At 45.3% G+C, this 27,967-nt stretch overlaps 1 protein-coding gene across 2 annotated transcripts; it reads right to left on the minus strand.

Annotated features, from left to right (window-relative positions):
• Nucleotides 1–208: 208 nt before the first annotated feature.
• Nucleotides 209–23,498, minus strand: CCZ1 (CCZ1 homolog, vacuolar protein trafficking and biogenesis associated). Of its 2 annotated transcripts, XM_036241154.1 has the most exons (16): nucleotides 23,306–23,413; nucleotides 22,235–22,332; nucleotides 22,046–22,139; nucleotides 21,709–21,786; nucleotides 21,261–21,308; nucleotides 20,918–21,001; nucleotides 19,409–19,584; nucleotides 15,143–15,224; nucleotides 13,025–13,086; nucleotides 12,548–12,659; nucleotides 8,662–8,695; nucleotides 7,953–8,070; nucleotides 2,110–2,268; nucleotides 1,699–1,826; nucleotides 839–1,007; nucleotides 242–547 (listed from the first exon to the last, which is right to left on the minus strand). In XM_036241154.1, exons 1-16 carry the CDS (start codon nucleotides 23,411–23,413, stop codon nucleotides 511–513), a joined length of 1,587 nt encoding a protein of 528 aa, XP_036097047.1. In that variant the 3' UTR covers nucleotides 242–510. The 2 variants fall into 2 exon arrangements, with proteins under 2 accessions (XP_036097048.1, XP_036097047.1); XM_036241155.1 differs by lacking the exon at nucleotides 839–1,007 and having other exon boundaries at nucleotides 209–547; nucleotides 23,306–23,498.
• Between the last annotated feature and the right edge of the window lie 4,469 nt (nucleotides 23,499–27,967).

Consider the following 27,967-nt stretch of genomic DNA (forward strand, 5'->3'; position numbering starts at 1 on the left):
TCCTTGTATTACATGAAGTTTAAAAACCACATCAGCACTCAAGATAAAAACCAAGTCTAGCAATTACTTTGGGCAGATGCCTTAGTTCACGTTGGGTCTAGTGACCAGGGAGGGCCCAACTCTGCGAAGCTCTAGCTGCTGGACTGTCCCCCAGGACGAGCCCGGTGGTCTGCAAACAGGCAACAGGACAGAGAATGCAAAACCAGAATTTTAAAAACTTTAACAATTTATTAGTCTTATTTTCCAGTAAAATATTCACATAATGTCAAAAGAATGGAATGATAGGGATGTCACCGAGTAATTCCACATAAATATTTAAAATCTAAAAACTTCAGGGGGTCATCAGACTGAGTAGAAATTTGATTCTTCAAAGCAAGTATTGCTTTACTATTGTCATTCATCCAGTCAATAATATGACCAATAACCTGTAGTGGTAAACAAAACGTTTGCTGAGTTGTTTTTTAAAAGATGCTTCGGTGAGCCATCAGCAGTCAATCCAAGAAGAATATGTTATTGAACTGCGTCGCACAAAGTTTCTTGACCTCTTCTGCAAGAAGAACAGAAAACAGCGAGTAAGGAAGAGAGATTTTTGCTTAAAGGTTATACAATCAATACATATTAGTACCTTAAATTCTTCTGGAATAAAGTTAGGAATAAGTAAATGTCTGCATTAATTTTGACCTATTTCTAAGAAGATTAGGTAAAAAATGTTAATAAACCGAGAGAAAGAAACAGCCTAACATGCCCACGAGACTTCAGTGCTGTTTAACAAAGACACACTGCTTCCTTGGGCCTGAGAAAGCTCAAACCCAGCACCCGATGTGCCTAAGATACCCACAGGTGAAGGTTAGGAGCACAACTTCTAAAATCTCGAGAGCTTGGATGTGGAGCACAGAACCCCAGCTGCAACCTGGACGTGTGGGCCAGGGGCTCCAGAGGCCTGTCCTGATTTGACTCAGTTCCCACTGTCCTGAGCTGTGTTCTCACTGAGGTCTTCATGCACACAACTATGAAAATAAGTGTTAATAAAAGTGAAAAATTTAGTATGCCCTAGGAGCTAGACACAAAAAAAACCCCTCACACCTAACTTTTCGTACAGGTGGCACTTGGGCATCCCCCCAGCTGTCCGCCCCGGCTCTGGTCTCTTGCAGAGCTGCAAAGGAGCCGGGTGCAGGGAAGGTGACACCACCCTTTCCTCCAGGGCAGCAACACTTCCGGGTCAGTCAAAGCAGTTGTTCGGATCACACCGTGCAGAGGACAGACCAACTGCTCTGGCTGGAAGCCGGGGAAAAGCCCGCATGTTGCTGCTCCTGCACACAGGCGGCTGTCAGTTGCCACAGGAGCCTGGCTGCTCTGCATCGGTGTGTATTCTTATCACAGGAAATAAAAATGACCGGTTCATACACAGTATATAAAGCCATGGGACTGTCTTTCTTTAGCATCATAAAAAATAATTTTCTATTGGCCACTGTCAAGTTTCCCGTGGCATGGGGAAGTTTTTCACATACTTTTTCAAGGAACTGGGTTACAGAAAAACACAGAATGAATCACAGTTTCCTTTAAGCATCAGGGGCACCTGCTTGAAATCTCCACAGTCATGAGGTTCTATTGCACATTTTTTCTCAGTACAATGAAAAGACAGTAGTTTTTAAATATCAGAAGCATTAAAATTCTGCTCAGATACCAAATCCTATTTACCATTTACTTCAATCAGGTTTGCATTTTTTTGATTCAAAATAACATAGAGCTCCCGCTGATCAGACTTTTTCCCAACAACCCAATAATCACTCATGGCTTTCACGATGATCTCCTCGTCTTCGTCCACTCTGCAAGACAAGAGTTTCAAAATGCAGTCGTTTATTACAAACAGAGCCAGACTGAAAAACCATCCATCTAAAATAGGAGCCAGGAAACTTGGGTCATTTGGAAAGTTCGGGAGTCCTGTGCGAGTGACCAGGGCCCCGGGCTTAACGGTCTGTGTGGAAGTGGTGCCCGGATGGGTGGTCAAGCCCGCGAAGGGCTGTGGGTCACCGGGCTTTGAAGACAATTCCTTTCACGTCTCTGCTCTCACTAGAAGGGGCCACCTCATCTGAGGGGTGGTTCGATTACCTCGTAAAGTCACTGTTGATGTCGCCTAGGATCTTCATTAAATCCGGATGCACGGACGTCAGTGACACGCTGGGCGTCTTCCGCATGTGGATTGTGCTTTTTTCCGCTAGGTTCATGTGGTTGAAGTAGATGAACTTGAACTGGGGTTCTTTCTCCGACCTGTGGAAACACGCGAGTCAAAGGGTAACATTCTGAAGGGTCATCCTGACTACCCAATGGCACTGTTACTTTCAATCCGCAGGGCTGAGCCCGGTTTCTTCAGGGGCTGGGCCTCTGACAGTCTCAGTGAAGAGTAACAGGCTCCTCATTCGTTAGTAACTTACTTGATATCCGTGAGGTATTCCATATGATGGAATTTTCCAGAGAGCTGAAATTTATTTTTTTTAAAACAAAAATATTTAAGCCATTTTATGATTTTTCTCAATAAAAGTATAACGTTTTATAAATGCCAATCACTAGGTTATCTGAGTTTTTTTTGTAAAAAATGTAAATTAGCCCGACCAGTGTGGCTCAGTGGCTGAGCATTGATCCCTGCACCAAGAAGTCGCGGGTTCGATTCCTAGTCAGGGCACATGCTCAGGTTGTGGGCCCGATCCCCAGTGGGGGGCATGCAGGAGGCGGCCAGTAGACGTTCTCTCTCATTGATATGTCTGTCTTTCCCTCTCCTTTTCTCTCTCTCTAAAATCAATACAGAAAATTTTTTTTTTTTAAAAAGCAAACTAAATCAGTATAGGCCATTTATCTTCCAGTGGAGGGGGTCAGCAAACTACAGCCCTTGGGCCAATCTGGCCCTGTTTTTCTAAATAAAGTTTTACTGGAACACGGCCACACCCAGTACTTATGTATTGTCTATGGCTGCTTTCACACAAACAACAATTGAGTAGTTGCAACACATACAGACCATGACGTCTAAAGTTCTTATTATTCGGTCTTTTGTAGAAGTCTGCTGGCCCATTTTGAGAGAGTAACATCTCATTTATCCCACAGAATTGGGGAACACGTGTTCCATGTATTTAATCTGCCATATAACTAAAGTTAACTACTATTAAATAACAAAACTTTTCATCCTAAGTGGAGACTATTCTAAAACACATCAGCCTTTGCCTTGGCTGGTTTGGCTCAGTGGTTGAAGCGTCGGCCCAAGGACCAATGAGTCGCAGGTTCCATTCTAGTCAAGGGCATGTACCTCTGTTGCGGTTCATTCCCGGCCCTGGTCCTACTTGTGCAGGAGGCAACCAGTCGATGTGTCTCTCTTTCTCTCTCCCCCACCCTATCTGAAGATAAATAGAAAAATATCCTTAGGTGAGGATTCAAAAAAAAAATCTGCAACTGAAGTATGCGCCCTTGGCCAAAATCAAACCCGAGACTCACTGGTCCACGGGCCAATGCTCTACCACTGAGCCAAACTGGCCAGGGCAAAAGCAGAATGTTTTTTTAGTAGGCCCCTGAAACTAAAAAAAGAAATAATAATTACAAGAAAAACTGGAAAGATGAAAAATTTAAAAGATGTTTGGAAAGAGTTGTAAATTTAGTTGTCTGGTAGACAAACTTCTACACAACTTCAATCAGGCATAAAATTCTGGCTGTTTTTGTCTAACCCCAAAACACACTGTAGAATTCCTCTCTCCCTCATTTACAATATTTAAAATACAGCCGTCCCTCGTTTATCGCGGTTAATCCGTTCCAGACTCTAGCGGTTGCACTTGGCGTTGAGGGGCTCCTGGGGTGCTCGAATACGTAGGCCTACAGTCCCTACATATAGTAATTTTCATTTTAATTGTAATACAGGGGTGTATAATGGACTCAGACAACCGAGCGCGTGCTGTATCATTTTCACTGTCTCGATCAACTTTTTAATGAATATATTTGAAGAAACCGCCAGAGTGAAGCTGTGCAGTCGAAGCGCGAAGTGGCGAGGGACGACTGTACTCTTCCAATAAGATTAAAGCCATTTCTTTTGCACCCCAGATGGAAATTCCGTTAGGAAACCGTAATCAGGCAGTTCAGACAAGCAGACATGCCTCTTTCCACGCCCCCTCCCTGAAAGATAATCTAAAAATAGAAACAGAAAAATAGCTCCTTGCAAGATACTGTTAATAAAAGAAAAAAGATCTGCTTACATTAAACACAGCAAGGATCATTTTCGTCCTAACAAGTTTATTAGTTATCAAAATTAACATCGAAGACTATTAGTTTGGATTATTAGCCAGGAGCCGCTTTTACCTGGTGCCTTTTCCACAGAGCTCAACAGTCCTTTCAAACATGAAAGCACGTTTTTCTAAATATAAAATGATACAAATTTTTTGCCCTCTTAAAAAAGGACATGCTACACACAGGTAGCTGTCAGTGTACAGCATACTAAACACAGGAAAACCAACCGAGTCCTTGGTGACTTGTGAAGTCGGGCGCACCCACCACCAGAGCGCAGGACGACAGCGGGAGCGTGAGAGTGGAACGTCTGCCACCAACATGGCGCAGGACAGAGCACTTACGTGTCCACTCATTTTTTAAACAAGGTTTTGTTTTCTGTCAACCTTTCCTTCACATTCCTCTGCCCCTTTTCTGCTACTGGCCGGAAACTCAAGGACCTGTGGCTGACCTCCTCCGCCCGCCACGGCACCAGTTCACCTCGAGGCCAGAGGTCACGTCGAAGGGGCAGGTGCGGGCACCCTCCCAAACTGCACAAGCATGCCAGGGAAGGTCACCGGGTTACTGCACAAATGACAAAGACGTTGCTTCCAACAGAGGCTGCTCCTCTCCTACCCCTCTCTGCCCTCCCTGCACCTTCTCAGGCTCAGCACTGGGAATGGCTAGTGAGGAGGTGAAGGGAACAGAACCCGAAGTTTCTCATCCACCAAACGGCCAATGTGGGGAAACAGCTTCCGTGAGAGTCCTTCCTCAAGGTCTCACAAATGTCAGGTGATAAAAGATTTTAAACAAAAGAAAAAACCATGAAAGTACTGAGATAAAAATGGGATGTTTTTATAACACTGGGGTAGAAAGTCCCAAGTAGGACACTAAAGACAAAAATTAAAGGCAATGATTAATCACAATATCTACACCCCCCCCAATCTCACGATAAAAAAAGAGTACAAAGTTGAGGAATCTGGGCCGTGACGGAAGGGGTAACACCGAGTCCCGAGGCAAAAGGGAAAAAGACAAAGCGCCAATGGGAAGAGCCAAAGGACACAGATTCGCAGGAGAGACAAAAATGCCCGTAACCAGATGAAGAGATGACCCTCCTCACTGTTGCCTCTCACTGTCCAATGTGAGAGCTGGTGGGAGGGTCAGAGGGCTGCACCCTCCTGGGAGGCCTCCCCTCTGCCCTAGAACTCAATTCCAGCCATTTCTCCCAGGGGCTGATCGGATGCATGTCCCAGGTGGTTCAGTGCAGAACTGTCTGTAATGCTAACAGCCATAACCAGGCTACTCATTAAATGTGAGAATGATTAAACAGATCACCTCTGTCCAATTAAATACCATGAAGCCATTACAGAGAATAAGGCAGATGCATATTTATTGCTTTACAAAGGATACTCACGCCATATTTTTTAAAAAGCTACAGGTTTATAGCATGATGCATTTTTAAAAACCCACGTGGAAAAATACACCATGTGTCTAGGTCACTGTGTTTAGATATGTGCACAAGTCTAGAAAGACAGAAGCCAAAGGAGATTGCTAATATTTATATTTCTAAATTGAAAAATTAATAACATAAATTAATCTCAAAAAAGAAAAAAAAAATTTAAAGTAACTGAATTGTAAGCCCTTGAGTAGGGGGAAAAAAAAATCAAGGTATCACATCAATGAATGGGTACTGAAGACCAAACAGACATACTTAGTGCCACTCCATCCAGGGGTGGCCTTGATTTCTTAAGGAGCACGGACAGGGCTGGCTGCTTCCATGCACATGAACTCAATACTGAACGTGGCGCCCCAAGCCTGGCCTTAGGAACACTGCCCAGGCAGGGGCTTCAGCGAACAGGCCGCACAGAGGTCCTGGGACTGGACTGGGGTTCAGGACTGCTGCCCATCTAACCCAGCCCTCGGGGCTCCTCTTCCCTCCGTCAGGGCTGCCCCTAATTTCTTGGGATGGGAATTTTGGAGGTCCCAGGACCAGAGTGTAAATGGTTGATTTGGCTCAGAAGGACTTCCAGAAGGAAACTATATTACTGTTTGCACTCCCAAGCTTTTCTCGCTGGTCAGGTGATATTTATGGTTTGGCCAGCAAGAATAGCTGCCATACAAAATCTCAGGTGCATCTAGAACCATCTTAAGGTCAACTTTCAGAGATAAGAATAACTACATTTCTAGAACCCCTTTTCTTGGGCACGCCCCTAAATTGTGTGGTTATTTCACCATCGAGTTTGCTGGGTACCCTGTCTTTCAGGGGGCTAGTGAAACTGTACAGTGGTTCTTAGTAAAAAAACTGTCCTCCAGGTTCGACAGATGTGTGCTGAGACATATACAGCAAAATATAATCGTGGAATCTAAGTAGGGGGTATACAGGGTGGGCAAAAGTAGGTTTGCAATTGTGAGTACATGAAGCAGTTTATCCTTATACTTATTACTTATTAATTATTCTGTTATTGTCCACACGAATGACTGTAAACCCACTTTTGCCCACCCTGTATGTGTGTGCACTGTATAATGTTTCAATGTTTTAACCTTCCTAGGTTCAAAAATGTTCATAAAAAATACTGGAGAGAAACTGTTCTCTTATGCTAGGGTAATTAACATTCAAGGCCCTCCTTTCTCACATCCAGCCCTACGGAGAGTCCATCTTATCTGCGAACCAGAAGGTGTACGCAAGCGAGTTCACCTCTGGACATGTGTGCAGGAGTTGCTGAAATCCATCGCTTCTACCGAAAGCACACACACAGAGTCAACACAGTCAGTCACCTCCCAGGGAGTTGGGATGGAGGTCAATACACGTGGTCACTCTCGACTTAGAATGGGCATGGCCCAGAACAGAGTCAACTCCCTTCGGCCTCCCTCACAAGAAAAGATCTGGCAATTTCACGGTAAAATAGATAAATAAATAAGCAGCACTTTGACAATACAGCTGGTCAGGCACTCTCGTCCCCTGCGGCATCTCCCCAGACCAGGTACGCTGCCCACACAGACACAGGGCCACCGGCGTTCACCAGAAGCATCTGCATCCTCGCCGCAGGCTGAGGCTTATATGAGACCAGACACTGTACGTATAACATGATCACTACAAACACAGGGCACGTTGGTAACTTCTCCACCACGTGGCAAGTCCACATTGCGAGGGCTTTTCTCTCTCAAAGTGCTGTCCATCTACTCACTTTAGTTACAGTAACTCGACTTTACAGAGACAACAAAGTAGAAAGAGCTTCAGTGACTTCAGTGTTTATACAAACATGAGTTTACCGCGAGTCTTCCGGTGCTCAGAGAGCCTTTCAGGCCGCCAGACCCAGCGCCAATACCCGAATGGCGTCTAGCTCAGCCAACCTGACCCCCCATTTCTGCACAACAAGGCAAAGTGCTTTCAGTCTGTGCGAAGCAAACCCTGCCGGCGACTACTGCCAGTGTGACTTTCACAACCTGGCTGGGCACGTGGGATGTCAGATGGCACAAGGCCAAGTCCACCTCAGCCCCACGTCCATGCCACGGTCGGAGAGCCAGCCCCCATCAACACGGGCAGAAAGTTCAGGAGCAGGGCCCCAGGAACTTTCGGACTGGACTGAGCAGCACACTGCTGTTCTCTGGACGCAGGGAAAACGTGCATGTCAACACTGTCCGTATCCTAAGGAACGACCACCCTTATTCTTCCAAACCCAGCTGAATACTAGAAAGAAACAAGGTCAAGTACACACCCAGACACTCTTTTGTTGACGTTGAATTGCTCACAGATGTCAGATGCCAGCACAGTGAGCTGGGGCCCCACAATGCTGTCTAGTCTTCGGCAAAAGTCCAACGTAGGCTGCACAGAGGCTAACAAGTAATGTAAGAAACACCAGTGAGTGTATAATACTTTGTGTTAAAAAGGTCGATATTCATTTTACTGTCTTAAGAACAATTTTGCCATCTTTACTGAACTAACAATTCAAACTTTTATTGGATCTGGGAGATAAAACAGATCATTAGATCTCCCTGCCCACCCCTCCCCCCAAATAAAAGAGAAAAAGAATCAAAATTGGTTATATTTCAGATGAAAACAAAACAAAATCAAAGACCTAGCTCACCGAGAAAATTGATTTAAGCATGTCCTGTGGGAGGTAAATGGGTTTCTACCCCGAGCAGACCCAACAAGGTCACAGAGTGAACAAACGTTACATGGGCCACGTTCAGTACTTTTCAAATATTACCTCATTTAATTCCCAAAGCCCTTGAGACAGGTGCTACTGTTACCATCCCACAGTCAGGGAGGCATGGAAGGTACCAGGCCCTCCTGCTGACAGTGGAGAACTAGGACTTTAATGCAGCCTGTGTGTCGCTATGACACCCATCCTCTAGGGACAAGCACAGCAGACCACCCAGAGCGAAGGCTCCGCTAAGCGGGAATCAGACCAGGCGCGTACCTACCGTCAATCATGAAGCACACGGCGGCACTCATGGCCTGGAGGACGAAACAAACCAGAGGTCACACAGCGGCACAGGAAGGAGGCTCCGTGCCCAGAGGCCGCCCTGCGGGACTCCTGACTGCAGCAAATCAACTTTATAAAGGTGTCTGTTATGTTTTTTAGGCAACTGGAGAAGTCCCGATGTAAACTGAGTATTAGATGACATTAAGGAAAACTGTTTATCTCGTCAGGTGTGGTAACAGACTAGACGTCCTTACCCGTCAGACGCAAACCGAAGTATTTATGAGTGAAATGACATGATTTAAAATGCTCTAGCAAAAAAAAAAAAATTGTATTAAATTTACCTTTCATCTCCCCTGAAGCATGTCAGAATAAATTAGTGACTCCATACTTAACAAAATAAAATAAAATGCTCTGGCAAAAAAAAAAAAAGTAGAGAAGACAGATGAGAGATTAGCATATTGTTAATTAATTAAGCTGTGTGATGGGTATCTGGAGATTCATATTCTAGACTATTTTTGTGTATATTTGACAATTTCCACTAACACAGTAAAAACCCAGCAAATCAATTCCTTGTCTCATGTTTTACTATAGCAAATATTGAGATCATGACATCGGCAAGTAACAGCAACCTATAGCAACCAATATCATGAATAAAATAACCAAAAATGTTTAAAATTATCAAAGCAATGTACATGTTTTTAAAAAAAGTCAAATAGAACATATAGCTTTTTATTAAAGAAAAGCAACGGACTTCTTTCTCTGAGCCCTGTTCCCAAGGCCGTCCCTTCTAACCATTTCTGAGAACATGGTCACACCTCAGACATCATGCTGACCTCCCAGTCTCATCAGGATGGATGCGACCCCTCATCTGCCTTCCTCTTCCTCCCTGGAGTTTACAGCCACTCCGGTCCTCCACCGGTCACCTGACGGCCCCAACTGGCTCATTTTTCATGCCACCAGTCACAGGCACCAGCTCCTGAGTTGCTAACTTTTAAAATGGGAACATTTATGTCCCCACCTGTTCCCCCACTTCCACCTCTAATCTTCTATAAACATCTACACTATTTTGTAACAAAATTACAATCATTATTTGCCTATAAACAGGTTGTAAACTTGGTGGCTTACAGGTCAGTTCCATCTGATATGTGTTTCTTTGTGTGTCAAGTAATTTTGACTTAGATGCAACTAGTTTTCTACCAAATTTCCCATCTCCACCCTCTCCCTCCGTGTCAGGACGCGCGGGACCAGCGGCTCTGCGCCAGGCTCGAGCGGGCGGGCGCAGGTGCACCCGAGCGTCCCACTCAGCAGCACTCCGGACAGAAGCCCACCCGGCTCGTGCCCCTTGTCTACCGGCAGGGCTTCTGAGGGCATTTGTGTGGACTGGTTTTAAATGTGCCTTTTCAGTCTCTATTTAAACATGTAAATAGAAAATATATAGGGTGTCCCAAAAAAATGTACAGGCAACTCTGAATAATTATAAAGCCAGTCTTTATTAAAATACATTTTACTTTCGCCCTGGCTGGTTTGGCTCAGCGGTTGGAGCGTCGGCCTGCGGTCCTGAGAGACCCAGGTTCGGTTCCCGCTAAGGGCACGTACCTTGGTTGCAGTTTGTCCCCGCCCCAGGTTGGTCGTGTGGGTGGCAGCCACTTGATGTGTCCCCTCACATCAATGTTTTTCTCTCTCTCTCTCTTCCTCTCTCTCCCTCCGGCTCTATCTGAACAAAAAATGGAAAAATGTCCTCGGGTGAGGATAAAGGAAAAAAAAAACAAAAAACATTTTATTTTCAAAATGTAATAGAATCTACCCAAATACATTTTGGGGGACACCCTGTACATATAAGAAAAGGACACAGAACAGTCTAATGAACCCCTGGACATCACTTTCCCAACAACTGCCAAGTCAAGGACAATGGCACCCTATCCACCCCGCTTTGCATGTAACCTCAGCCCCCATCATGCAGCACCCCGTTTCAGAAGGGGTCTGTAAGACACGGACTCTAGGGCACTCCCAGAGTGGCAGCGCGAGGAGTACCACAGCCCCACTGAAACACCGTAACTGAGAAAATGAGAAAGAACCATCTTTACATTCCCAGAGGGAAACCGTCCTCTGGGCGAACAGCCAATGGAGGAACGTTTATTCGTGAGAGTCAAGTAAAACTTAGTATTTACTGCTTTATAGCTGTAAACACATATACCAAAAAGAAAGACCTCGAATCAACAACCTACCCTTCCATCTTAAGACCCTGGAAAAGAGAGGAGCAAACTAAATCTAGAGCAAGCAGAAGGAGGGATATGACAAGGAAAAAAGCAACGTCAAAAGTTGGTTCTCTGAAAAGACCAGCAAAAGTGAAAAGCCTTTAGCTAAACTGTCTGGACCAAGTGAAAAAGAGAGGAGACAAATTCTCCAAATGAGGGGCTACTGCTCCATGGGTACAGAGTTCTGCTGGAGGCGAAGAAAAGCTCTGGAAACGGTGGTGGCTGCACAACGCTGTGCCTGTACTTAACTCACCGAACCGCACACCTGACATGGCTAGATGGTGAGTTTTATGTGATACTTATCTTACCACAATAAAAAAACCTTTAGCATCATTATTTTCAATTAACCTAAGTTTAAAATAACTTCAACTCATGTCACACCGTTTGATTTGTGGACACCTCTCTCATCTCTGTGAATACTAATTTTTAAAAGTTCGCCTCTGTCCCCAGAATCGCTCTTGCTCCTCTCAGGACCTGGATTGTTGCTTTTCCAACCACACTTGAGGAGGGAACCGACAGGCTGACCAGGACGGGAGCCCGGGTGAAGGACAGGGCAGCAGCTCGGGGGCACACAGCGATGCCAGGGGCAGAGCCTTGTCCTCAAGTGCTGACACCCCACCTCAGCCGCTCTAGGTCTCTCCAGATTGTTTACTTTCTCGAAAAAGGCAGAGTTGTCACCTGGGACAGGTGCTCAGCTGCCGTCTGTGGGTAAGGACAGGGGAGGGGAGGCTGGTGTACATGTGACACTTCATTATTCCCGGTATTTCCCACTCCTGACTCCTCAGGTGCCCGCCTCCCGGCTGGAGCTCCCCTGTCCCCCTCCCCACGCATGCCCCAGGCTGGCCTCCTCTCTCCTCTGCTGCCATCTCATCTCCTTCCACCGCCCAGGAAGACAGTTCCCGCAGCCCTGCAGCTCTTCCCCTGCCTGGGACTAGGGCATCGTCCCTAAGCCTCTGCGAATGGAGCCATGATCGTACTCTCAGGCCAAAAAGAAGATAAACCTAAGCTCGGTCTCTTTTCTTGAACCAAAATCTGCCTCAAAATGAAACAAGCACCTGCCCAGCCAGTGTGGCTCAGTGAATTGAGCGTTTCCCATGGACTGAGAGGTCCCTGTTCGATTCCCGGTCAGGGCACAAGCCTGGTTGTGGGCTGGATCCCCAGTGGGGGCGTGCAGGAGGCAGCCGATCCATGTTCCTCTCACATTGATGTTTCTCTCTCTCTCCCCACTTCCTCTCTAAAAATCAATTTAAAATTAAAAAACCCAACCTAACATAAACACATATCCTTACAAGATGCTCCCTCACAGAACTGCCACTGCCCCTGCAGAATAAGTGAGTCCTCAGCGCTGACCCCGAGCCGAGGCAGTCTCCAGTGGAGTGTGGGCAGGAGGGGCGTCCGACCGCACCGGGGACGCCACAGCCGTGGACAGCTCCCCTTTCACAGATAACTCCTCGGTAGGAGCTGGAAACGAACTGCTTGTTCCAGAAGGCACCCACTTGGAGTTTTACAGTAATTTCACTTCTAGCATCTGTCCTGAAAAACGTATAGGTTTACGTACATACTTGTGGACACACACGGAAGAGTTACTTTGGCATTAATCTGAAACCCTGGAGGGAAAACAGTTGTTACCTTATAAACGATTAAATGGAGGGCTTCATAAGTGTCCTCTGTATTTACAAAGATTTTGGGGAATCTGCATTTTGCTTCTGGGTCATTAAGGTTCAAGGGTCCAGTCAGAAATCTGAGAAGCAAGCACAGAGATGACTCAATTCCACTAGGAAAATTATAAGCAGGGATACACAGGGTAGGCAAGGCAGGCTTACAGCTGTGAGCGCGTGAAACACCAGGCTTATTCTTGTGTTGGTATTTATTTATTACTGCATTATTTTCCATACGAACACTGCAGGCCTACTTTTGCCCACCCTGTATAAACAGAGTACATTCCTACTTAATATACAGCCATTTTGGGGAAGCCCGGACATCACTTACAAAACACCAAGTCAGAATATAAAAAAGAACTTTGTTGAAGGCAATTCAGTGTTTATGATTTTATCGTTACCAAAAAGATAAAATCCAATATTGCACATCAAAGAACATAAGTCTTACCTTCCGTAGTGTTGAAGATTTCCTGGCATTTCTGCCCTTATAGGAGAATCCCTTCCTGCCAACTGGGAACAAATTTCACGTTGAAAATGACTTATTAGACTGTCGACTCTCAAAGCTTTGAAAGCAGCACCCACATCTACTCGGTGGCTTCCTGCCCTTTCTCTGCATCAGTTTCCCCATTCCTCTCACCAAGAAAAGGGAGGGGATCCCAGAGGGACACAGAGAACTCATTTTAAGCAGAACAATCACAGCATAACTTCCCTGTGCCCTAAACGCCACGTCCTGATTTACTTTTACAGCAGTAACTGAGATCTCCCACGTGGTGAACACATCCCAGGCAATGGCACAGATTACTCAACTTCATCTCATACGGCCCCTGTGGGGAACACTCTCTTCCTACTTTCTAGATGTGGAAACTGGAGTTCACAGACGGTCACCACGCACAGTCCTCAGGAGGGCCAGGCATCGGACCCAGGCCTCTGACCTCCTAGTCGCTGCCTCCTGCCAGGACATCGTGCCTCCTCCTAGACTTATGGTTGTGGCACATCCCTAGTTTCTTTTGCTGAAGATATACTATTTCAACATGCATAGAAGAATGGGGGGAAATCCAAATCCAACAGTCATGCTAGCTAAAACTTGTTACTATTTAAAAAATAATGTTCTTGCCCTGGCAGGTTTGGCTCAATGGTTAGAGCGTTGACCCACGGACCAAAGGGTCTCAGGTTCGATTCTTGGTCAAAGGCACATACCTGAGTTGCACGTTCAAACCTGGCCCTGGTAGCGATCGTATGGGAGGCCGCCAATCGATGGCTCTCTCTCACATCAATGTTTCTCTCTCTCTCCCCCCGTCCCTTTCCACTCTTTCTAAAAAAGTCAATGGAAAAATATTCTCAGGTGAGGATTATCAAAATAAAAAATAAAAAATTATGTTCTTTTAGTCTACATAAAATTGTAGCATGTGAAAGATTTAGCAAATGCAAGACTGAAAACAGGAAACCCAACAGTAAAAACGCACAGATAGCTACCACACGTGCAGTCTGCACTGAGAGAGGCCTCGTGTGTCCACGGTCACAAGGCCATGCTGTCTACGTGGCTTCCTATTCCACAGCCTGGCTCTGAGGCACGTCATAAAGCCCCGCGTGGCTTCCCACTGCTGCCGCAGCACCATCACACGTGGAAAAGCCTCCTGAAGTGGTCCTTCTGGAGCAGGTGGGTTAGCACCAGGCTGCCCTGAGATCAAGTCCTGGCTCTGCCGCTTGCTAGCGGGGTGAGTCTGCCTAGTCAGTTAAGGCTCCTAAGCTTGGGAATCCCACCTGGAAGATGAAGATAAGGTACCCAGCTTCTAGGACTGTTGTCAGGAGATGCATGTTTGCTGGGCACATAGTACAATGTCTGGCCCACAGCACGTACTCTAGAAACATCAGCCACTGTATTCAAACTACCCAGAAAGGAACAAAGTGCAGGACCAGGTCCTTCTCAAAACCTCGCTTTCAATTTCTTATCAAAGGTATTTTTCTCGTTGTTCCAAGTCATGGCTTTAAGAGAGAGAGAGAAACACACGTGCCCCTGGACCAAGGTGGTGCTTTTCTGGACTATGAGTACTTCTCGCCCCCAGCCCAGGTGAAGCTAGAAGAGACACGCTGGGGAGAGCCCTGCGTACTCCTCACAGCTGTCCGCAGACTGGGCGATGAAGGCCCGAGTGGGAAGGCCAGGTGGGCGGTGAACGGCTGCTCCAAATTAAGATCACGGGCTGTAGCTGAGACGACCGGACTGACCATGGCTTTGTCAAAGACCCCTGGCATTTTCAGAGTTCCCAGAACCGTACCTAGAAACCCAGTTTTCCCTCTACTCAATGAACTGCTCCTCTTAAAAATATACCTTTGCTATTGCCTCTGAGCAAAACAAAACAAAGAGCGGACACACATTGTTTTCTGTGCTAAGTGATACACAATAGACAGACCTCACTAAATATCACACTGGTGATTAAAATAGGGACCAGAACTGCCCAGCCACAACCATGTTACTGCACCCTCCTCCGCCCCAGACCTGGGTGAGCGTACGTACATACATATATACATACGTGCATAGCTATCTATCGGGAGATAGTAGTGTCCGTACCTCAGGTTCGATGTGTCTTGGAAATAAAGATGTGGTGAGGTATTTGTATAAAATTCTCATGTCATCTTGTTCCAATCCACTCCTGAAACATCAGAAAAACACCCGTTAGACGACTGGAACCGGTCTGTGTTTCCATGGCTCCACGCTAAGGTTCACCCTTCTCCCTTCACATTAGGGCAAGAAGCCCTTTCCGACCGGCAGGTTCGGAGGGAATGGACTGCACTCGATCTGGCACCAGAACCTGCTCAAGGCCACTCCTACGTAGCCTCGCATTTTATGTGCCATTTACGACAGTCCCAAGACTCGAGTCTCTGCGAATCCCACGCAGGATCCTCAGGAGGCGCTGTCGCCACCTGCCCTCCTCCAGGGGAGGACTGCGCGGCTCTGCGTATCTTCACTCGGGAGCCATCAGCCAGGAACTGGTCCTGCTACATCTCAGAAACGGAGTGGATTTTAGTTCTCGACTCCAGTGTCCGTGCGAAGGAGGGAGGGAAAGAAGCCAAGCGCAGGCAAACGTCTAACTTGAAACGGGCAACGAGCAGCACGTGGGGAAGTGACTGCGGAACGGGCAGGCAGCGGACTCCATCTGAAGCAGTTTTTCAGGTAGGAATACAAACAGGAGTCTGTATTTGTCTTCTGTTCAAGCTCGCTGAAGAAGACATGTGAGGAAACATGTCTCCCTTTACGTGACTCAAACCTGTGTACACATTCCAGAGGCTCTCTCCTTCCCGCCACAATCACGTGAGGAGAGGTCTGCTCTGTCCGGGCAGCGCGGCCCCTCTGCGGCCTGGGCTCTCTCGCCTCTCCTTCCCAGGTCCAACTCTCAGGTCTCGTCCACAGTAAAACTAGAAGGGAGCCCTACCCCCTTCGGCAGGCTTGTTTCCCTTCCAGGAAAGGGAGGAGCGCGGGTCCAAAGGTAAAACAAGAGAGAAATGGTTCACAGCCAATTAGGCAGATGGATTTTGCAAATTAAACACAGGGAAAGGTCACCCCGTTTTCTTCTGCGGAAATAATTGAGATAAGAGGGGAAAAACGAGAAAAACAAAAACAAAACAGGTTCTGGGTGTTACTTCCACTCTAAGACGCGCGAGTAGCCTGGGAAGGGCTCTAAGGACGGCGTCAAGAACCACGTGCGGGCAGCTGCTTCCTCGGCTTGGCTTCCCAGATCAGCAGCAACCGGGCCCATCTGGCTGAACCCGCAAAATGCGATGGGTCAGAACCAGTGTGGAATACACACTGGATTTTTAAGTTTTAGCACAAAGAAAATAGCTCGTTAATTTTTTATTTTACACATTGAAGTCATAGTTTAGATACATTAGGCTAAAATATATGTTATTATAATTAATTTCACCAGTTTCTTTTTATTTTACCGTGGCTACTGGAAACTTCTAAATTACATGTGTGGCCTGCACTACACTCACACTGGCTGGTGCTGTTCTGGGCCGGAGGACACTGGGTAGAAAACGCCCTATAAAAGGAAAAAGCAACAACATTCCTTAACTGCTTACTGTGTGCACTGTGCTTAGGGCTGTCTCTATTACTGCACCTAAGAGTTAATGCTGGGCATTAAGTACTTTGGGGCTGGTTTTCTGGGTAGAACATTTAATAAGGAAAATAAATGGACTTTCAGCCAGATGTTCAGAGCACAAAACACCAGCAGGCGCTTCCCGCTCGGCCTACGGAGAGGGGCCAAGTTGTAGGCTCTCCGTGAGCTCTGACCAAGCAACTCTCCCTCCAGTATCTGCCACCCCATCCCTATCCCTGCTCCCCCACAGCAACAAATGAAGTGATATTGCATCATACTTATGCAAGATGATACCTTGAGGAAAGTTCTTAGAGCTGCACTGCAATCTTCAGCGATCCCAAAATAAAGGTTTTAAAAAAACCAAACAAATTCCTCTCAGCACAGACAGACAGACGACACATAAAGCCAACAAAACCCTGCACTGAGGGGTTCAAATGATTCAGGACTCCATCAAACAGGAAATAGCCCCTCATGCTCAGACGTACAGCCATTCTCAAAGTGTCTCAAACACAAATGTTTAATAGCAATGACGTTTCTCCTTAAAAAACCAAAAAACTTTTCTTCCATTCAAACTGCGTCATTTGTATGCATGTGATGCTACTTTGTCAAGGCTGACTGGTCTTTCTGGCTTATAGGTCTATAGCTCTGTCCTGTGTTGGTCCCATTGCTAAATGGACTTTTGCCGTTTTGCTCTAAGACTCCCATACGTACTCTGAGTGAAACAGCAGCTCCAAGCTATACAAGTTGTAGTCAATATTTCTCTCTCCCGCCCTCTCTCTAAAATCAATAAAAACATGCCCTCAGGTAAGGATTAAAAAAGAGTCAACTGACATCCTCCTCCTAACAGTAGGAGTATCTACTAATCCTGTCACAGCCATGGCAAAACTAAATCCATTCATTAACTGCAACACAGTCCAAACAGAACTAGAAGGTGTTTTCTACTAACCATTTGCTTTGAGCTCACTATCTGCATTTACAGAGCATATACAATGTGCCAGGTCCCAGCCGTGTGCTCGGATGCTGGGACAGACAGCTGTTTCTACCCTCAGATAATTAAAAAAAAAACAAAACAATAAAAAACAATATATATATATATTAAAAGTAGTAAGAGTAAATATATATCCGGTTCATGAAGTTTAAAATACTCCCTTGGTATTTAAATATACCAGCTTTGCAACTAGCAATTACTTCTCAAAACATGCTGTTTCTCAGAGTTCCTTCTTGTCACCGCTGCTGGGAGCACCCTTTCCGTCGGCATAGAGCTGCCCGGGCAGCCACCAGCGCTGCGCACTGCTCAGCTCCAGGAATGTCACTCACAAAGACAAAGATGCCAAGAGGATCCCCAGGAGTTGGACAACAGGTTCCATGAGCCCACGTTTGCAGAGCTCAGCCCTCCTGGTCATGCTGGCTCCAGGGCCACCCAGCATGAGCTGACGACTTCAAGGGGGACCCTATTGCTTGAGGGGTGTATCCTCTCGAAGTTCACAGCCACGTCGGGGCTTATGTTGTGCCAGGAGAGCACAGCCTCATCTCCTTCTTTCTGACAGGGCCACCAAGGCCACAGACTGCTGCTGGACGCTGGTCCATGCCTTTTCTCCGTCACCACGGCGGGTTCGGCCTTCCCATGCCTCGGGAATTCCTACCGATGGAGGGCCTGCTCCTTCCTCAGCCCGGACCCGGGGAACTCCCCTCCACCTTTCACGGCCCTGAGAATTTCACTATCACAGTGCGAAGCACGGAACAGCTACAGCAGGGTCAGCTAGTCTGACGTGAAGTTGCCTAACACACCATTTGTCAGGTAAACAAGGTGTATTTTCATCTGGCATTTATGTTTTCATAGAAAATGAATTCTTCTGAAAACCCCATTAACTTGTTTAATAAACAGATTCAAACATCTTTAGATTAACCTGTTTTTCTTCCTAAAATGGAACTACAGGATTTTGGCAGGGGAAGGGATGGCTTGTGGGGGATCATTATTGCCTTTTCTATTAGCTGAACTCAGGTTTTAGTGTTAAAACATGGCCACACTCCTATCTTAAAGTGGGATCCAGGCAACACAAATGAAAACTGAACCCAGTGAGCACAGAGCTGGAGGCACCCAGCCGGCTCCCTCTTGACTCTCAGCAGCTCGTGCCAGGCGCCCACCCTCAGCCACGGGTAAACAGTGCGGATCCACACTCCACTCTTTGGGCCACCTCCTCCAGGCAGTCTCTGCACACTCCTACAGCCTTCCCAGTGTTCAGTCTGACAGCATCTAGTAATAGTTGACCTTCCTTCCTGAGTATCAGAATGGTCATCACAGAAATTACATCTTATTCCTACTACAGGATACAAACATAGTGCCGTAACTTTCTAGCACTTTCTACTTCCTGGAAATTAAAAAAAATCTATCTTCTTTAAAATATGAAAAGTATACTTTCTACATTTACCATACAATTTCTTTGAAGATGTTTTTGGAAATACACCAAAATGAAACCAGGATTCCTAAACCTAACCTAATAAAAACATTTTATCCACCTTTCATGGAATCAGTTTTAAACTCCCCTGCTTGGTAATTTTAACTGAAGTTACCCTAGTTCTGGTTTAGTCATTGCTCTATTTGACAGTATCTGTAAACATGCTTCCGACCTTGCCCACTGCCATTAGTTTCGGTTGGAAAACCTGCTGCCAACCCAGGTATGCGGTTTTCATATCCTAAGAGGTGTTCTGCTTTCACATGGTGAGCCTTAGGGTGCACCTACCAGATGAGTTGATCGTTATAGAGAAAGGCAGTATATTTGACTATACTCAGGCTTTCCTCCATTCTATTAATAAAGGACTGGATTTTCAGATAAGTCATTTTATCCAATGGGAAGAAGCTGATTCCACCAAAAATGTCGAGTAGATCACATGACTGCAAATGCAACGTTTGCAAATACTGTAGGAAAAAAGAAGGAATAACATTTACTAATGAGTACACTGAATATAGTCCTCTTTGATAACTGAAAATTAGTCCTAATTTATGTTGCAATACAATTATATACTAGCAACAGTATACTCACAAGCCAACAGGCAGGTGAGCCCTAGGTAACGATCTGAAATCAGTACCAATGTCAAAATATAAAGTTCAAACACAACTCATTAATGTTTACTCAATATTGTGTTTTATCTCTTTAAAATATTTCACTCCTTATATTAGTGCTCCTCAAATAAGGTTAGCCTTGTTAGGGAGCCACAGAGCGACATCATTTAGTGCCATTTTATACTAAAATCCTGTTGAAAGGACGTGGTCAGGTGTGACCACTGATGGGAACAAGAGCAGGAATCAGGAGACAGTTTGAAAGTGAATTAATTATGGTCACTAAAGTGAAGAAACAAACAAGAAAAGTAATTATAATAATATAATTCAAAAATAGGTATCAAAGGTAGTGTAGGGAGAAAGTAAATTGAGAATTATTGCCTGAAGACAAACTGAATTTGAACAGAGGTTGGGTGAGATATGCAAAATTCAGTTTACAGTGAAAGAGAATGCCAACTATTTAGGGACAGTCATGTATCCCTTGGGAAAAATCACACTAATAAGCACTAATGTGATAAAGTCTATGTCACAGCCCCAAACTTTTACTTTGTGTCAACATAGCTCACAACTACTTAGTGAACAGAATCAATCCATAAGAATTTGCAACTAAGTGAAGAGTTTAAATTTTGCTAATCAACCAACCCATCACACAGTAAGTTCACTTTTTTTTAAAATGTTTTTTTATTGATTTTTTTCGATTGAGAGGAAGGGAGAGAGACAGAAACATCGATGCGAGGGAAACATTGATCGGCTGCCCCCTGCACACCCCACACTGGGGATTGAGCCCAAAACCCAGGCATATGCCCTGACCGGGAATCGAACCAGGACCTCTCAGTTCATGGGATGATGCTCAACCCACTGAACCACACCAGCCGGGCTAAGTTCACTTTTGAGTAAGTTCAATTTGACGGACACAGGAAAGAGGGATGAAGCCGAACAATGTCTCCAGATACTCTAAGGAACTGTGCACCAATGGTAAGATGTTCTGACCCTACCACAAGGTTAGGAAGTGTCCCAGAGTGCAAGTCTAATGAGCCTCCTCACTGGGCAGGTTTTGCCACAGTCTATCTTAGGCTCTTTGCCACTTTCAAGTTCTAGGTTTTATGTATATGAGAAAGAAACTTGTCTGTATATTTCCCTAAAGGTCTGTCTGAATACCACCAAGATTATAAAGAAACTTCAAAATACTTACCCGATGGAAGAATTTCTCTAATCTTTCTTTTAGGAGCTTGACACCTCCATCTTCCATGGATCTCAGAAATGTACCATTAAAAAGCTAACAGTGTAAAAGATTTAAAAAGTCAATTTCCTATGCCCTTCAAGTACCCAGTATAACAACTTCTTCTTTTTCCTTTAGATTAATCGAGTAAGTATATGTACAAACTCAGTACTGTTCCAAAGGCCCCATTATTTCCTCCCCTAAATCAGATATACAATCACCTTGCAGTCATCTAAAGAATTAAGAATATTGTTTAACAACCCCTGTAAATACAGGTAACTGGCTAGATTAAATTCAGAAAGACTGTCAGGCTTACCTTGTACATGCTGTAGCACTGTTGGAGCACTGAACTATAAACCTTGTCCTACAAACAACACAAAGACAGAACAAATCTCAAGTCGAAAGGAAAAAAGTTCTGTTACGTAGCAGAGGTACAATGACTCTTGGCAAAGCAATATAATACTTATAAACTTGATCACATAATAGTTGTATGCTGAAAATAGAGATATTTAAATTCAATTATAAACCAGTAAGCCGAATTTTAGGAGAGATTTAAACATGGATGATTAGAAGGCATTAGTGAGACATGGTACATGTACATTTCTGTAAGACTGTACTAATGTAGACAGTAGACATAAAGCCTCACTATGTGTGCCCTGAGAAACTTGTGTAAAGCAACATAGCTTAAAACTGACCAAGTCAGTCACTCAACATAGTTAGTAATAAATGTTTTTCTAAAAATATGAAATGAAAAATGACATTACCAACAACTCCTCCTCTTGGTATTCAATAACTGGTTTTCCATCTTTACTTTGCTTTTCAATGATAGGATTCCGAACAACCTACAAAATTTGATACACTGAAATTATACAATGAATCAATTATAAGTTTTAAAATTTCCCCTAAATTTAAATATTTGAACACTGTTACAACAACAAAAACAAATACACTGAATAGGAGTTTGATTGTAAAATTGTAACCTATTTTATTGTAATTTTATTTTCATGCAATGGCCAGAGGACTTTCCTAAATTCTTAACAGTAAAGATCACACATAACTTTACTATACAAATTTAAAAAGATGTATTGTGTATGTAAATACCATGACCATCCAGAAATTTTCTTCTGGTTCATTGAAGAACTGTCTATTCTTCTGTGTATGTAAAGATTTTGCAGGTTTTGATGGACTAAAGGTCCTAAAAAGGTTAAAAGAATATGTTGGGGACAATTCTCCGGTATAAGCTGTAAGAATTCACTGAGCTTTGTGGAAAGCACATTTTAAAGGCATTACCTTGTAAACTGTACAATAGCTTCACATAACCCGACATTTCTAATTTTTTCATTCTTCTCTACTTCATTTGGGTGATAAAACAAAATTTTATTCTCCTCCTGAGCATGAAGAAACAGAATCACAACATGAATATAAACTTTTTTTTCATCTTAGCTGTTGAAAATGCTATGTTTAATGTCAACCACTTGTGTCATCTATGCCAAAGGCAAACAACAACAACAAAAACACTCCCAAACCAAAACCAAAACCAAAAAACCCTTTTTAGAAAGAGAATTCTCTTCTCGCTGTGCAAAACGCTCACCAGACTGGAAGACAACTGTGATACTCATGAAGTCACATGTCATCATCCTAAGTAGCGCTAGACAATTATTCTGAAACTCCCTCTTTGGAGTTCTTTTCTCAAGCTAATCTGTAATAGATACACCGATGCTTACAGGAAGTAACCGTGGGCGAGCTCACATGCACAGACGTACACCTCTCGGCAAATGGAACCCAGCAGGCTCACGAGCATTTAAACCGACTGCCTTTCAGGGGGCTGATTTGCTGCCAACAAAACCTAGCTCCGGACACCCTTTGAGGAAGTCACCGATCCCACCAAACACACACACACACCCCTCCTGGAACGGATTCTTGAGTAACCCGAAATGTTTCCTGGGGTCCCCGGAGCCTGCAGGGTCTCAGGGCTGCAGTCCCCCCGCTCCTCTTACTCGCTTCTAGCTTCTATAGCCGGGGACTCCGTTAACAAAGGCATTAGCTCAATTTTGATCACTCCAGGAGTGATGCAAGGGGAAAAGACTCAACCCGGGTGGCGTGATTAACCTGATGAACCTCCATTCAATACCCAGACACTGCTCCGGGACCCGAAACAGACCCTGCCTGCTCCGTCTGGTCCCCGCCGTCCCCCCGGACCCGGGCGCACACCCGGCACAGAGCAGCCCCGTCAAGGCTGCTCGAGGAAGGCGGAGGGGCAGGTGATCCCCGGCGCCGGCCGGCCAGGGCCGCCTCCCGGGGGCACCGCGCGGCTCCCCCGACGCCGCCTCGGCCGCCCGCTCGCAGCCCTGCCCCGCTCACCTCTCCCTCGCGCGGCCCGAAACGCGGGTTGTAGATGAAGAAGCTCAGCAGAGCCGGCGGAAACTGCTTCTCCTGGGCCGCCGCGGCCCCGGCCGCCGCTGCCGCCATCCCGGCCCGGCCCCCGACGCGGGAGCCTCCCTCTGCCGGCGCGACTGCCGCCTCTAGGAAACCGCACTTCCGCCTCGCTCGCGGTCGCCCCGGAAGTGGTCGCTGCCAGCCCGGAAGGACAAACCGCAGGCCGGCGCGCCCGGGCGGGCGGGTTCCTGGGCAGGTGTTTCTCGTACGCGAGGTTACGGCCACAGTGAAGTGGTGCTGCTGTGGCCGGCGCCCAGATTTCTGTCCCGGGTCAAGGGAATGGCTGCTTGTTTAAAGAAAGATGGGCGGAGCGGAGCGTTTTGTAGAAGGGAGTGTGAAGGCGCCCAAAGCCCCTGCGTGGAAGGAAACACGTGCGGGCATTCAGCCGGCGGTTTGCCGGTCTTCATCTTACAGCCTCCCTTCGAGTACGTAAGGGTTTTGTGGGGTTTTTTTTTCATCCAAGGTTGAGACACCCAGGTGACCGTGGATCCGACCGAACCGACAGGACTGTGCACACCCCCAACTCCTCTGGCCCCGGGAAGCGAGACTCCTGCACATCTGAAGGCGCTGCCCAGGGGAGGCACTGCGTGTGCCCCGAATAGGACCGGAGCGTGGTGCCCTCCAGAGAGCCAGCCCTCTGGCCTCGGCACACAGGGCATCACCCTTTCCAGCTTTTAGGATTCACTTGCTTTGCAGTCCTGTGGATGGTGGCACAGTTGGGATGGCTCGTTGCTTCTGGGATTTGGCATTCAAGCCCCCGCGGCCGACTGCTTGGCCAAACTCGAGAAGACTTTGGTTTACGTTGCCTTGTGTCAACCGATGGTTGTTGGTGTAGGTTCAACTCTAATAGGAACCCCCAAGTTGGGGTACAGTGAAGGAGGAGAATGGATTCAAAACAAACAGCTCAACTGCCATACAGCACAGGTGTGGAGCAGCAGGGCAGTGAGGTGGCCCAGTGTTGCACCTTGGCCCCACCTCAGCAAGACAGCTGGGCTGGGCTGGGCTCCAGCCGTCTCTGCTCTGGTCCACTCTGGTTTGGCCCAGCCAGACAGCTTAAGTAGTGCAGCTCCAGCAGGAAAACAATCTTGGGTAGGTAAGGAAAGCCCATTCTGAGTCAGAGGGAAGCTGACTTATAGAGAGAGAAGTCCCCACCCCTGGTGTCTGATTGGTCCATTCTCATGCAAATAAGGACTCCAAACCCTGAGTTTGACTGGTGGGAAAGAACACTGTCCTGATTTATCCTAATGGAGGCACCCTGATTGGTCAGTGAAAATGCTAATGGAGCTAAACCTGTGCAGCTCCAATTGCGTGGAAAAAGCCTCAGTCCTATTGGTTGAGATAGGATTCCAGGAATTCCTTTAGCAGGTTGGCTCAGATGGCGGGCGGGCAGTTCAATGCAGATTTCTCCTTGACCTGTGGCTTGCTTAAGAGGCTCCTGTTTAGCAGGGCTGATAGGTCCTATTTTTAAATTTGGCCCAATTAGCCACCAAGAGCCCTTTGTGGTCTTTTCTTTCTGGTAGTTAACAGTCCTCTGTCACAGATTAAATTTAAAAACAGTACTTCTTATCCAGCCTGGCAGAGTAGGTCTTCTCACTTAGGGGGACCGTGTTGGAATTTGGACCCGAGCCAGATCTGAGTTCTTATCCTAGCTCTGTCACTCACTAGGTGTGAGACCTTGGACTGATTACATAACCTTTCTCCAGTATATCTCTCTTATTTGTAAAATGACTAATAGTAAATGCTTTCCTTGAAGATTTCACCATAAAAATTAAATGGGACTGTGAATTGGATATCTAGTGCCCAGTACTTAATCATTATTCAGCAAACAATTACTATCATTACTTGCTCTTTAAAGACTTTCCCAACATATGCAAATCAATGTATAGGATACACCACATTGAGGGGTAAAAATCATATGATCATCTGAGTAGAAGAGAAAAAGCATTTGACAAAATTCAACATCCTTTCATGATAAAAACTCAACTGGTACAGAAGGATATACATCAACCTAATAAAGGCCACATGTGACAAGCCCAGAGCTAACATGTTCAACGGTGCAAGGTGGAAAGCTTTTCCTCTAAGGTTAGGAACAAAACCAGCCACTTTTATTCAACAAAGTACTGGAGTCCTCATCCATCCTCAAAAGAAATAAAAGGCATTCAAATCATAAAGGAAGTAAAATTGTCTCTGTTTGCAGGTAACGTAGCCTTACAACTGAAAAGATGCTCAACATCACTAATCACTAGGGAAATTCAAATCAAAACTACAATGAGCTATCACCTCACTCCTGGTAGGTCTATTTTCAAAAATGAGAAAACAAATGCTGACTCGGATATGGAGAAAAGGGAACTCTAGTGCACTCTTGGTGGGAATGTAAATTGGTGCAGCCACTTTGGGAAACAATATGTAGGTTCCTCAAAAATGTAAAACTAGAACTACCTATGACTCAGCCAATCCCACTTCTGGTTATATATCGAAAGGAAATAAAATCGTTTTCTAGAAGAGACATTTGTACTCCCATACTCATTGTAACATTCACAATAGCCAAGGTATGGAAACAACCTAAGTGTCCATGGACAGATGAATGAATAAACAAAATGTGCTGCATATGTATACATTATTCAGCCATGAGAAAGAAGGACATCCTGCTGTTTATACAGCAAGGATGAGTCTGAAAGGCGTTATGCTTAGAGAAATAAGTTAAAGAAAGATGAATACTTTATGGCATCATATGTGGAATCTTAAAAAAAAATAAAGTCGAACTCAAACAGAGAGTAGAATAATGGTTGCCAGGGGCTAGAGGGTGAGGGGAAAAGGGAGAGGCTAGTAACAGTATAAACTTTCAGTTATTAGATGAATATGGTCTGATGGTCTAATGTACAACATGATGACTATAGTTGATAATGCTATGTTGTATAATTGAAACTTTTAAGATAGTAAAATTATGTTTTCAAGCCCCCTCTCCCCAAAAAAGTTATGTGGGGTAAGGAATGTGTTTCTTAGCTTGATGGTGGAGATCCCTTCACAGAGCATATGTACATAAAATCATCACACTGTACACTTTAAATACATTACAATTTTACATGGCAATTATACCTCAATAAAGTTGAAAAAAGAACTTGTAAACTCAAACTTCCAAAGGAATGAGATGTAGGACGGGCATGCTTTTGTGGGAGAAGGGAGCACAGTTCCAGGTAGAAAGCCACAGTTCCAGGGGGGGGAGGTTTGGTCATGATATAACAGACCCGTGAGTCAGGTCGCTGAGACTCTGCCATTCAGAGGTGACTGTCATCCTAAGGGTACATCTCTCCCCTGCAGTGAAAATTGTCCTCAATCCCTGTCTCCTGTGATCGCCTAAAAGGATTTTCAAAATCATGTAATTCTTTTTATTAAAAACAATGAAAAATCTGCTGAACAAAATTAACCCAGAGACATAGAGGTGGGGTGCAGACTGACAAACCTCAGAGGAGGGGAGGTTGGGGAGGGAAGAGATTAACCACAGAACTTACATGCATGTATGCATGACCAATGAACATAGACAACAAAGCTGGAGATGGGGCAGGGTGGGGGAAGGGGAGGAGTGTGTCAATGGGGGAAAAATGAGAAACATCTGTAACAAAAACAAATTAATAAATAAAAAATTAAAGACAAAAATTGGGTAGCTATAAAACAATAATGAGCCCTGGCCGGTTTGGCTCAGCGGTTAGAGCGCCCGCCTGCGGTCCGGAGAGACCCGGGTTCGGTTCCCGCTAAGGGCATGTACCTTGGTTGCAGTTTGTCCCCGGCCCTGGTTGGTCGTGCGGGTGGCAGCCACTCGATGTGTCCCTTTCACATTGATGTTTCTCTCTCTCTCTCTTCCTCTCTCTCCCTCCCACTCTGTCTGTACAAAAAATGGAAGAATGTCCTCGGGTGAGGATAAAAACAAAAACAAAACAAAAAAAACAATAATGAAAAACCTGAAGCAAACTGTATATCAGGGTTCAATTGGAGAACAAGAACTAGACAAAAATATATTCATATATATGTATAGTATGTATAATGTAATTTTTAGGTGTTTACTACATGTATTATGCTATTATGTAGCCCTGTAATATACTGTTATATACAAGGGTGGGCAAAAATAGGTTAAATTACCAGCTATCATTACCTAAAAGATAAATCATAAATAAGGGTATGAAATAATAACAATATCATAAGAAGACGAATAATACAAATAAGTAATACAACAGTTAATAAATAATAAAAGAATAAACTGTTTTGCGTACTCACAACTGTAAACCGACATTTGCCAACCCCTGCGTGTATCTGTATATATTGCAGTGTGCTTGTGAGAGCTAGTTCAACAGTCTCCATAAGGCTGTTGCTGTCCTCCAAGGCCTGCAGAGCAGGCAGTCAGGGGAGGACGATGGGTATAAATGGGGAGCGTGAGGAACCCATGAGGACAGACTGGAGTTCATGTCAGTCTCCCACGGCCCTCAACTCTGACAATGGGGGGGGGGGTCTTCCAGGAAAAGCTGGTGTCCTTGTCACAGAAAAAAAATATACACCTGGAACTGGGAGCTGAAGGAGGAGCCCACACCAAGGAGG

This window comes from Molossus molossus, unplaced genomic scaffold (assembly GCF_014108415.1).
Source record: "Molossus molossus isolate mMolMol1 unplaced genomic scaffold, mMolMol1.p scaffold_m16_p_4, whole genome shotgun sequence".
In the NCBI taxonomy this organism is placed as follows: domain Eukaryota; kingdom Metazoa; phylum Chordata; class Mammalia; order Chiroptera; family Molossidae; genus Molossus; species Molossus molossus.